Source organism: Porites lutea, chromosome 13 (genome assembly GCF_958299795.1).
Source record: "Porites lutea chromosome 13, jaPorLute2.1, whole genome shotgun sequence".
In the NCBI taxonomy this organism is placed as follows: Eukaryota; Metazoa; Cnidaria; class Anthozoa; order Scleractinia; family Poritidae; genus Porites; species Porites lutea.
The window spans coordinates 8,236,498-8,246,716 of NC_133213.1; the positions used below are offsets into that span (position 1 = coordinate 8,236,498).

At 38.1% G+C, this 10,219-nt stretch overlaps 2 protein-coding genes across 2 annotated transcripts in view; one reads left to right on the forward strand and one right to left on the reverse strand.

Moving 5' to 3' along the window:
* LOC140922317 (uncharacterized) overlaps positions 1 to 2,504 on the reverse strand; it is a 108,119-nt gene extending 105,615 nt beyond the window's left edge. The window contains exons 1-2 of the mRNA XM_073372311.1: positions 2,394 to 2,504; positions 2,137 to 2,275 (exon numbers count right to left, since the gene is read on the reverse strand). Of these exons, the coding sequence (XP_073228412.1) occupies positions 2,137 to 2,257 (121 nt within the window). The 5' untranslated portion in view covers positions 2,258 to 2,275; positions 2,394 to 2,504. The remainder of the gene's footprint in view (positions 1 to 2,136; positions 2,276 to 2,393) is intronic.
* A 2,909-nt stretch (positions 2,505 to 5,413) lies between these two features.
* LOC140922318 (uncharacterized) overlaps positions 5,414 to 10,219 on the forward strand; it is a 28,536-nt gene continuing 23,730 nt past the window's right edge. Inside the window, exons 1-3 of the mRNA XM_073372312.1 lie at positions 5,414 to 5,747; positions 6,100 to 6,270; positions 7,269 to 7,439. Coding sequence (XP_073228413.1) covers positions 5,414 to 5,747; positions 6,100 to 6,270; positions 7,269 to 7,439 — 676 coding nt within the window. The remainder of the gene's footprint in view (positions 5,748 to 6,099; positions 6,271 to 7,268; positions 7,440 to 10,219) is intronic.

Here is a 10,219-nt window from a genome sequence, read left to right on the forward strand (position 1 = left end):
ATCCATAGATAAGATGACGTTGTTGAGGTTTCCGTTGAAAAATAAATAAATAAATAAATAAATAAATAGACGAAGATAAAGGACTGACGGTGACTTCGTGACAGAGAAAACGTAGGCTTGTTTTATGGTTGGGTATTCAAACAGATGGCAGTGAAACAAGGCTAATATCTTCTAGTCACAGAATTGTTGTCTAAACTTAAAATAGCATTTAAAAAGATGTAAAACGAGTTGCAGGAATAAAAGCAACAAATACTCCCACTGCGCTTTATTCTCATTTCATACATAGGAGTGTAACTAAGGAAAGAATGTCAAGGGATTCGTGACTGGGGGGAAAGTGCGACAATATCTTGACTCTGTCAGACTATTTCATACTTCCACACCTCTGAGAAGTGTAGAACTAAGTAAAGAATGACAGTGGTTTCGTATGACCAGGGGAAAAGTGTGACATTATCCTGACTTTGTCAGACTTTTCCACACTTCTACACCTCTGAGAAGTGTGGAACTAAGATAAGAATGACAAGGGGTTAGTGCCTGTGGGAAAAGTGTGACATTATCCTTACTTTGTCGGACTTTTCCACACTTCCAGACCTCTGAGAAGTGTGGAACTAAGTAAAGAATGACAAGGGATTCATGACTGGGGGAAAAGTGCGACAATATCCTTACTTTGTCAGACTTTTCCACACTTCCACACCTTTGAGAAGTGTGGAACTAAGGATGAAAAAGGAAAGTAGGGATCTTGTGGCCAGCACTGGACATTTGTGCCGGTGACCGGTTGACGTTTTCTCAACACTAACTGACCGGTATTCCTGTCTTTTCTGAAAATTTCACACATTGGAAAAAAAAACAGCTCATCTAAACTACCATATGTTGATTAAGAAAAGTCAAGCGATTCTGAAACGCTTTATAGATCTCAAGTTGAGCGTTTGGTTTACGCTGGGCTTAGAAAACGAAACCATGTTTTGTGATACTTGAACTTTTTTCAGGTCGACTGCCAGTAAAGGTTCTTCAAAACACTAAATGACCGGTGAACTTCACAAATCGAAAAAGTCCTGCCAAACCAAACTATCAAGTGGCGATTAAGAAAAGCCAAGCTATCCTGAAATGCTTTATAGATCTCAGGTTTAGCGTTTGGTTTATGTTGAGCTCAGAAAACGAAATCATGCTTTGTTCTAAGTGTCACAGCCACAGCGTTTTAGAAACACTTCAGACAGGCTACTCACCATTCTTGAATTAAAACTTTTAAAAGTGTTGTTTTTGTACATGTTCCGTTGAATTGCTATTCATTTTCTTATTCCTTATCTTACATTCAAGAATTTTGCAGTGTGCTGCTCTTTTTCCATAACTCGTGCCCTGAATACAGCTAAAACCGTTCATGAATGAAGTTTGTTTTGAGTTGCTTGTTTACGGCTTTATATTCTCGCTGAAAAAGTGAGCTCATCTAAAATATGAAAGAGTTCTCCTCTATTCTATCGACAGACTCGTCGGCTTTTCGAGCCCGAGTTTGTCTTTATTATTTATCTGCTTATTTATTTATTTTTTAAAGTTGTAAGTTGCTGTATTATACATTTGTCAGCAATGCAATGCACAACACCTGAATACGAACCGCACAGTTCGAGTAGGTTAAAGATTAGTTTATAGTTATGAGTAGCGAAAAAGGTTAACGTTTACTTTCCTATTATATGCCTGTCCTCAAAGTTAATATACACCTTACGGTAAAACTTTCTATCCGATATTGTGAGGCTGTATAAATGTAAAGGCTACACATAACTGTTCGTCCGGGCCCGTTCAAAAAATAAGAGAAAATAAAATATAATGGGCTTACAGGAACACAAAAGTCTCTAGGTCGACCTAATTTTCGTTTTAGGTCTTCCCTTTAAGACAGCAATACTAACCCTAAAAGATTTGTTTGCGGAATATTTTTTCTTAATCATTCAGCCCCTCACTCTAAAGGTGAACTGATGCCGAAGGCTCCTTAGTTCTGTATTTTTTTTTTTTTTTTTTTGGCTTAGAGTTCATGTTATTAGTTTAAATCTGATTACTTTTATCATTAGTATAGAAACGGATCAAGGCGTCGCTTTTAGCCTTGGCTAAATCTATATATTAAAGTTGACTGGGAAAAGGAAATTAAGACTTAACCTCTGCGAAACCGCCAAAATCCGCCTCCGCCTCCGCGTCTTTCGTATCCTCCGCATCCTTCCACTCCATTATGGCTTGAGCTGATCAGCACTAAAACTAATACTTCGAAAGACAGGTGCATGCTTGTTTGAAAGCCAACCTAAACTTACAGTAAACATTCAAACAGAAAGTTGAGAAATAGAAGGAAATATTGTCCTTTCGCTTTTCGCTGTTCTTGAATGCGAGAAATGTGTAAACGATTGGAAACAGATGATAACCTTATGGTATGCGCACGGCTGCCTGGCCAGCTGCAGATTTATGATAAACTTGTTGGTGAAGTTGTTCGGGGATATCCACCTTCAAACACTCTACTTTCGAGGATGTTCAACTTTACACGTTCTATGCTATACTACGAATTATAGTTCGGTTCCAATCTTTCTGTAACACGAGAGGGACTTTAATTGCCAAAAAAAATAATGATAATAACTCCATTAAACGCTTTAAGTCGGCTCAAAAATATAAAATTACAATTTAATTACAAGTAATCAGTTGTCGGCAATAAATTAGAGTCCGTCATTGAAATTAGGTGATATCTATAGCGTGCAAGAAGCCTTGCCTTTAGGCTATCGTCTGGAGTTGTCTAATCTTTTGTCAAAATTCCAACAGGCGTGTTTATTTGTTTTAAGTGTATCATTTTCTGACAAGACTCCCGTAGCGTCAATTCGCAGTTTCCAGGGACATAATGATAGTGTCAACGTTCTATCAATAAAAAATGAGCTGTGCAATGTAAATCTTTCATTACTACTTCTCTTACACTTTGGTATGACGTAGATATTTTGAAATGCCCATTTAAGATGGGCCTCACACTTTTGCAGAGTCTGAGCAACCCTTACACTGTATGTAATCCCCGGCTTGAGGTATGCACAAACGATCTTGTACGCAGATTAAAAGTGATAAGCAAATATTCCCATCCCCTCCATTCCTCCCAATCAGGGATGACACTGCACGAAGGCCAAAACGTACAATTTGTTCTTCATCGATTTTGGGAAGGGTAGCCAGGTTTAAATTATCCATCTATTTTGTCCAAGAATGTAGCCTATATATTATATCAACCATGTGTTACCGCGGCTTAACCTAATGAGACAAAAAAGTGTCTTCCTTGAATATAGTTTCAATCCAAAGGCTTTGCAAATCCCCGATCTATACATATATCAGCATATAAAAACTACATCTCCATTAACATGTGTATACCATTCAATTTTTGTAAGAATGGTCTCCTCTCCGCCTTTATTTCGCTATATATGAAAGGCTTTTCAGGCAGCTAGCCCCTTAGAGGTGATGATTGTCAAGAATTTAAGGGTAATTTTTGTAATTTTGAAAAGATACATGACTTAATTTCATGCTTTACTTCGCAGTTTTATATTTATAAAAAAAGGTGACTGATTCATTCAGAGAGACAGTTGTACGATGATTTCCTCGATTTTGGTGAAAGTAACTAAAACTACGAAGGTACATCCTTGATACACAAAAAGGCCAGTGCGCATCTGGCCAACTTTTTTCTTACCTGTAATTCGCCATAGACGAACAGGCCACTATCACGAGATTTTCTTTGTGATTTGAAACCTATTGTTGGATTTAAGATTACAAAAAAAAAAAAAAAAAAGAAAAGAAAAAAAATGGTGACACTGCCCTTTTAACCCGCCTAAAAAACTAAAACAAAAATAATGATAATAATAATCGTGATAATGATAATAGTAATGACAATAGTAATAATAATAATAATAATAATAATAATAATATTGATAATGATAGTAATAATCATTATCATCATCATCATCATCATCATCATCATCATCAACATCATCATCATCATAATAATAACATTTGGTCTTATGTAGTGCTGACACATTGTCACCTGAATTTGTTCCAGATTACAGACACAAGATATAGTCATTATTAAATGCCATTCCATGAAAGAACAAAAAGCAGCACAGGTTCGAAGTTAAGTATACCATATTTTAAATGATAAGAAGCACACATTCGCCCTATGTAAGGGAATTCGGATTCCGGACTCCGGGTAAACTTTACTTGTGGAATCTGGAATCCTGGGCTTTGGAACTCCAAATACCTCTCAAGGAATCTGGAATCCCACTTACGACTCGAATCCAGAATCGAAGTTCCAGCTATAAAGACTGGAATCCAGTAACTAGAATCCAGGACTGTTTTGGATCCCCTTATATGTGGCAGCTCACACAAGTGCCTGAGGCTGAAGCTACGTTGTTTCATTATAAATGCGGCTTCTGAGTGTTCAATAATTCATTTTGGCAATACATATTTTATTTCATATACACATGACCTACTTGGCATACTTTAAAAAATTTTTATGACTATATGATAATTATTATTGCTTTATTGATTTATTATCATCATCATCATCATCATCATCATCATCATCATCATCATCATCATCATCATCATCATCATCATTTAGCCATGAATACAGTTGTTGACAAGTGTCGATTCACTTCAAAAGTGTAGAACTAAAACGGTCCTTGATCGAGGGCCAACTTTAATTTGATGCTTTGAAGGATTCCTCTGCCCTTTGGTTTTACTGCTTTAAGAAAATGCCTCTTTGTCTGAATAGCAGGTAATTTTGATCATACGAGTTTTAAATTACGTCTGCGACGCAGGCTATTACTAGGTGAAGATAACTGCTTTGCCTTCGGCATGCAGGATTTGACAAAGCCGTGTACACAATGGGGCCAAAAGGTTTTGTCTCTGTTGTTGTTTTGTATTATTTTATTTTACCTTAGAATCTAACAGGGTACATATTATCAGTTTTTTCCTGCGCCTGTTAACGCTTTTCTGAGCTAAATTACAGAGACAGGGTCAATTTATATTCTGAAGCCCTTATTATTTGTCGCTGCTATAGTAAAACAAACGACTTGTACCAAGATTTGCTTGTGCACAATAACTTGCCAGCGCAAACTTGTGGAAGTTCAATGCTACTTTAACGCGTCTTTTACGATGTGCTAAAATGCTTCACTCTCGATCTTTACTTTGTTTCTCTTTTTAAATTTTTTATTTGGAGTCTTGAGGGTGCTTTCTTGATTGCCCTTCGAATTACTTCCGTAATTGAAGGTTACTGAAGGCCGTCTCACACAGGCGATTTTAGATTATTGAAATTGAACACTTTCCTAAGTACACCCAAATCTTGCTTTACCGTTTTTTCTCCTTTAATCTACAGTCAGTGTCAGCACCTGTTTGTGTTTATTTTACCTACAGTTTTATCAAAACAATGCCAACAAGATCGCTTTGGTTCTTTCTGGTTCTCCTGCTTGTTATTTCGGATCGAGCTCAAGGCTGGAGGAGGCGACGGAGGCGACGCTGCCCAGTTGCAAATTGTGTGGTGAGTCACTGGTCCTCGTGGAGTGGCTGTACCGTAGTCTGCGGATCGGCTGGAGGCCAATGGCGATCCCGTTATGTAGTTCAGGGGGCCAGCTGCGGTGGATCTTGCCCTTATGCACTCAGTCAATATCAGGCGTGTAATCGGTGGTGCTACAATGGTGGAACTCTCCAACAAACATGGTGTAGTTGTAAAAGTGGCTATAGTGGACAGTGTTGTAAAGGAGGTAAACATTTAAAAGGTTCAATCGAGATCATTGAGCAGGAAACATTCATATAGGATTCAGAAATACTTTACCGTCACCCTGAAACTCTAGGCAAGAGTCACTGATTTTTTGTTAGGTCTCCTTTTAACTCTATATATAACGGAAATTTTTACCACAACAATAACGTTAAATAGTTACTGTTAGAAATCGCTACGGTAATATAGTGGGAAACAAGAAATGGAGAGCGCTGGAAAGGGATAACCTGACAGGCCGTCCAACCGTTCTTGCCATACTTGTTGTTGTTGCTTGTTTGATTCTTTTTCTTGTCATGTTCGTTTTTGGATCATTCTTCTGTTTTATTTCACTTTTAAAGTCAATGGCGGTTGGTCTAATTGGACTTCATGGAGTAATTGTAGCCAAAGCTGTGGAACTGGTGAGCAAGAAAGTATACGGACTTGCACAAATCCAATTCCTAGCAACGGTGGAGCCCCTTGCGTAGGGCCATCTCGACAATCTCAAATATGCAACACGCACTATTGCCCAGGTGAGAGATACTTTTTAAATATTATTGGAATTTTAGTAGGTAAAGTTGATGTCTGTTTAAGTTTACCGGCCTTCAAAAGAAGAAACAGCTACGAACAAGAAAGGGAAGGGAAATTTTCTGAATGTAAAACATTGCAATATTGACAGAGTTTCAGTTAAGAACAGAATTCTGATCATAGTCTTTTATTGTCAGTTTAGTCTTGCGCGGATGAAGGGATTTTTAGGCAGTGATTGCCGAAAGAAAAAAATGGCTGTCGACTGTCGTTAACAATGATGCTCCGCGCCCAGTAATGTTTAGTTCCTTTTTCACACTTTCGTTGTTAGAATTTGTTTTTAGAGTAAAATTATTGAAGTGATTATAGAGATTTATGGGCCCTTAGCGGCTCAAACTGCGTGATATCCGCCCAATAATCAAAGCGAAGCTTTTCCCGAATTGCAGCAAAATGAGCAGGGTTGAAAACTGGAGGACGGTTTCTGAAAAGGAAATGAATACAATGGTAAAAAAAAAATTCGAGTAGTTCTTTAAGACTTCACTCGACGTGGGATAACATATTTCAAAGATAAGACATAAAAGTTTGAGTTTTTGATAAGGCAAATCATTTAGTTCCAGATTATAGTACCACTCACGCGAATGAATAATCAAAGAACAACAGCTTAACTCAAAGTTACTACAAGTTTAGTCTTTCAACGAACTGGTATGAATAACAAAGCCAATATATGAAAAAGCTGAAAGCATGGAAGCGATGAAGACAAGTATATAAATACTTTTAAATAAGACCTCTCTAACGTTGTAAGTAGCGTTGCAAAACAATAAGTTATTCACCGCGTTGCTTTGCGATAGAATTAAACATTTTGAACCGATATGCGATCAGCATGGACCCGAATTGTAGTGAGGATTATTATTATTTTGGTAATTACACTAAATTAAAGCATATATATATACGTCTAACGAAAAGCTCGGTTAAAATTGTAGACCTTTACCTCTTTCTTGCTCTGTAGTGAACGGTGGATGGTCAATTTGGAGTAATTGGACTTCCTGCAGTAAATCCTGCGGAACTGGGTCTCAGGAACGTTCTAGGAGCTGTACAAACCCAACCCCAAGATATGGCGGTAAAAGCTGTCAGGGGGCATCAGGACAAAAACAGGTCTGCAACAATCAGTCCTGTCCCGGTGAGAAATACTGTATTTTGAGGATTGTGTTGTTTAAGCGGGGGAGGGGGGGGGGGGGGGCGGGGGGGTTGGGGGGGCTTGATAGTGAATCACAATTCATAATAGTTCGTTTTGTTTCCGAAAGAAGACATAAAACATTATTTAATCTTGATCTAGACCGCCAGCGTTAATTATTTTATTCCCTCGGGTCTACCTCTTATAATTACTAGGAGTAATCGGAGCTTAGGAGAGCGCGTTCGATATGTTTGTTAGGCGCACAGGCGGGTAACAGTTGAGGGGGAAGATTGGATAGTTCTTGCGATAGATAACTATGATTATGGCATATTTTGAACGTGAGGGTTGCGTAGAACGAAACCTTTATTTAAACTATGTATCATCATAAGAAGATTTTGAAATGACATCGTATGGTTCAGTGTCAAGTGCTTGTAATCGGAGGAGACAGTGACCTGAGTGCGTCGGGTGTGTAAATAGTACATTTTAACTTTTGTTTTACTGGCGCGATTACAGGGCGCAGTTGTTCAAAGGCCGATTAGCGCTTATCCCGGGATTCTTTTTCTTTCTTCAAAAACATTTCTTCGGATAATTTTCTCTGTTATTTTTAAGAGCATCCGATCATCAACTTGTTGACAAAATGAATTACACTGAATTTGCTTTTTTAAAAGCTTTCAGATCTGAATTCAAATTTCGCACTAACCCTGTCAAAACCTTCAGTGGAATGCGTGTGCGGCTCACGTCAATAACTTTTCCAGTAATTTGGTCGAGCGTGTTGATTTCAGTGACTCGAAAGTGGTGCTACTGTGGGCTGGTTTATAAGTTTTTCCTAATAAATAACATACAGTTAAAGTGTTCGTTTGTCTGGTGCCAAAAATATCACAGGTCATGATCAAATGGCGCCGCCGAGCTTCACATCTCGGTAGATTTACTTTGTGGCACAAAGGCTGCAGAGCTACACAACTCGGTACAGTTATTTTGTGACACAACGGCCGTCGAGCCACACAACTCGGTAAATTTACTCTGTGGCCTGACAACGGCTGCCGAGCTACATAACTCAGTAGATTTACTTTTTGACACAAAGGCAGCCGAACTAAACCCGGTTTGATGCATGTACAAGGAATCGCACACATTTTCCACAGACAGTGACGAACCATGCTGAAAAATATGAAGGCTTAATCCAAAGAAAAATTTCACAGCAAACTTCTGAAAGATGAACGCTTTGGAAGTTTCAGCAAACACAAATCGATGTACGTTTTACGAAGATTTAGCAAACTTTTTAAAAGATGAACGCTTTACGAAGACAGAATATCAGACCTCAGCAAACCTTTGAAAGATGAACGCCGAAGTCACACGAAACACCACGTGAGTTAGCGCGTCAAAGTGAGACAAAACGTAAGCAAGCACCTCAAAGTGAGGCAAATGTGTGTCGACGACGAAGAAATAACCTCCCTTACTAATTGCACAGGACACCCAATAAGGCACAGAACACCCAACACAAATTAGAGGTCGGTTCTCGTACCTCGAACGCAATTAACGAGGCCCCGCCACGTAAAATTGATTTCACAATAATTCGTTACTTTTTGTTCATCATAATCTCCTTAGCTGTTATTCTTAGGCTCTGTAACTTTATTTTTTGGCATATACATTATGCCTTTTTTGGTGCTTTTCGCAGTTTAATTCGCATAATAAACTCGATTGCTGATGGCTCCCTCCATATTCACTGTGTTATTTTGTCTGTTCATACTTATCACAGAAATATTTTCTATTCGGATAAGCGTAGCGATAAATAATAGAACAGTAATTTTAAACTTTAACTTCAACTTCACCTGTGACGCGTAGTTGATGGGTGAAAATCTCGTTTGAGCAATGGAGTTTGATTAATGGTCGCGGGTGGCGGCTTGTATGTCGCGGGTGCTGGTTGGAAGTCGTGAGTCATTTCCTAGGACAATAGGACTTAGTTCGAGTTTGAGGGAGAGTTCGCCGGATTTTTGCGAGTTCGCGTTATACCAGGGTTCTACTGTCTTATTAGTATGTGTTATCAAATAGTGATGAGTGTCAAAACGCAAGTGAAAATATTCCTTAATTTTACGAGTATGCCATTTGATTACCTCAGCTAATATCATGGGTGACGAATTACGTTCACAATCCTGGAATTTTGACATATTTATCCCGGATTGTATTGATCGAGATCTCCACTCACTCAAAAGTTCACAGCTTAAATTTGGCTTAAGTTCAGAATTTTCGGGATTTTTATACCTGTTATAATCCTTCTTGATGTGCTCTTTCGTGTGTTTAGATTTTCTAAAGCGTCTTTTTATGCCCTGACATCTTTATTCCCAACATTTTAAAATTTCGTCCCTATCTTGGCACTGAGTAGTCTGCTACACTGAGGCGTACGGAAGGTTGCCATGGCAATCTTGTGATTTCAAATTTGAAATGACAAATTAACGCTGGAATTTCGCGCAAAAATTTCACCCAAGATATTATTATCATTATCATAATCATTACCATTACCAATCTCATTGTCTTTAGCACTTTAAATTTTAATTTTAAGTATTTTTGACCATGTAACTTTAAAAGAATTATATCTCTGCTGTTACTTACAGTGCCATAAAAAGCTACACCACATTGGAAAGGGCAAAAATTAACATTTCAGAGAAAAAAATATCTCGTTCTCAGGAAATCCATAATATTTCGCAAAACAAAACAAAAATACAAGGCATATTTCTGCATAATCATTTTAAAAATTTAATAACGAAATTCAATGTAATTTTGCCAGGAGGGTT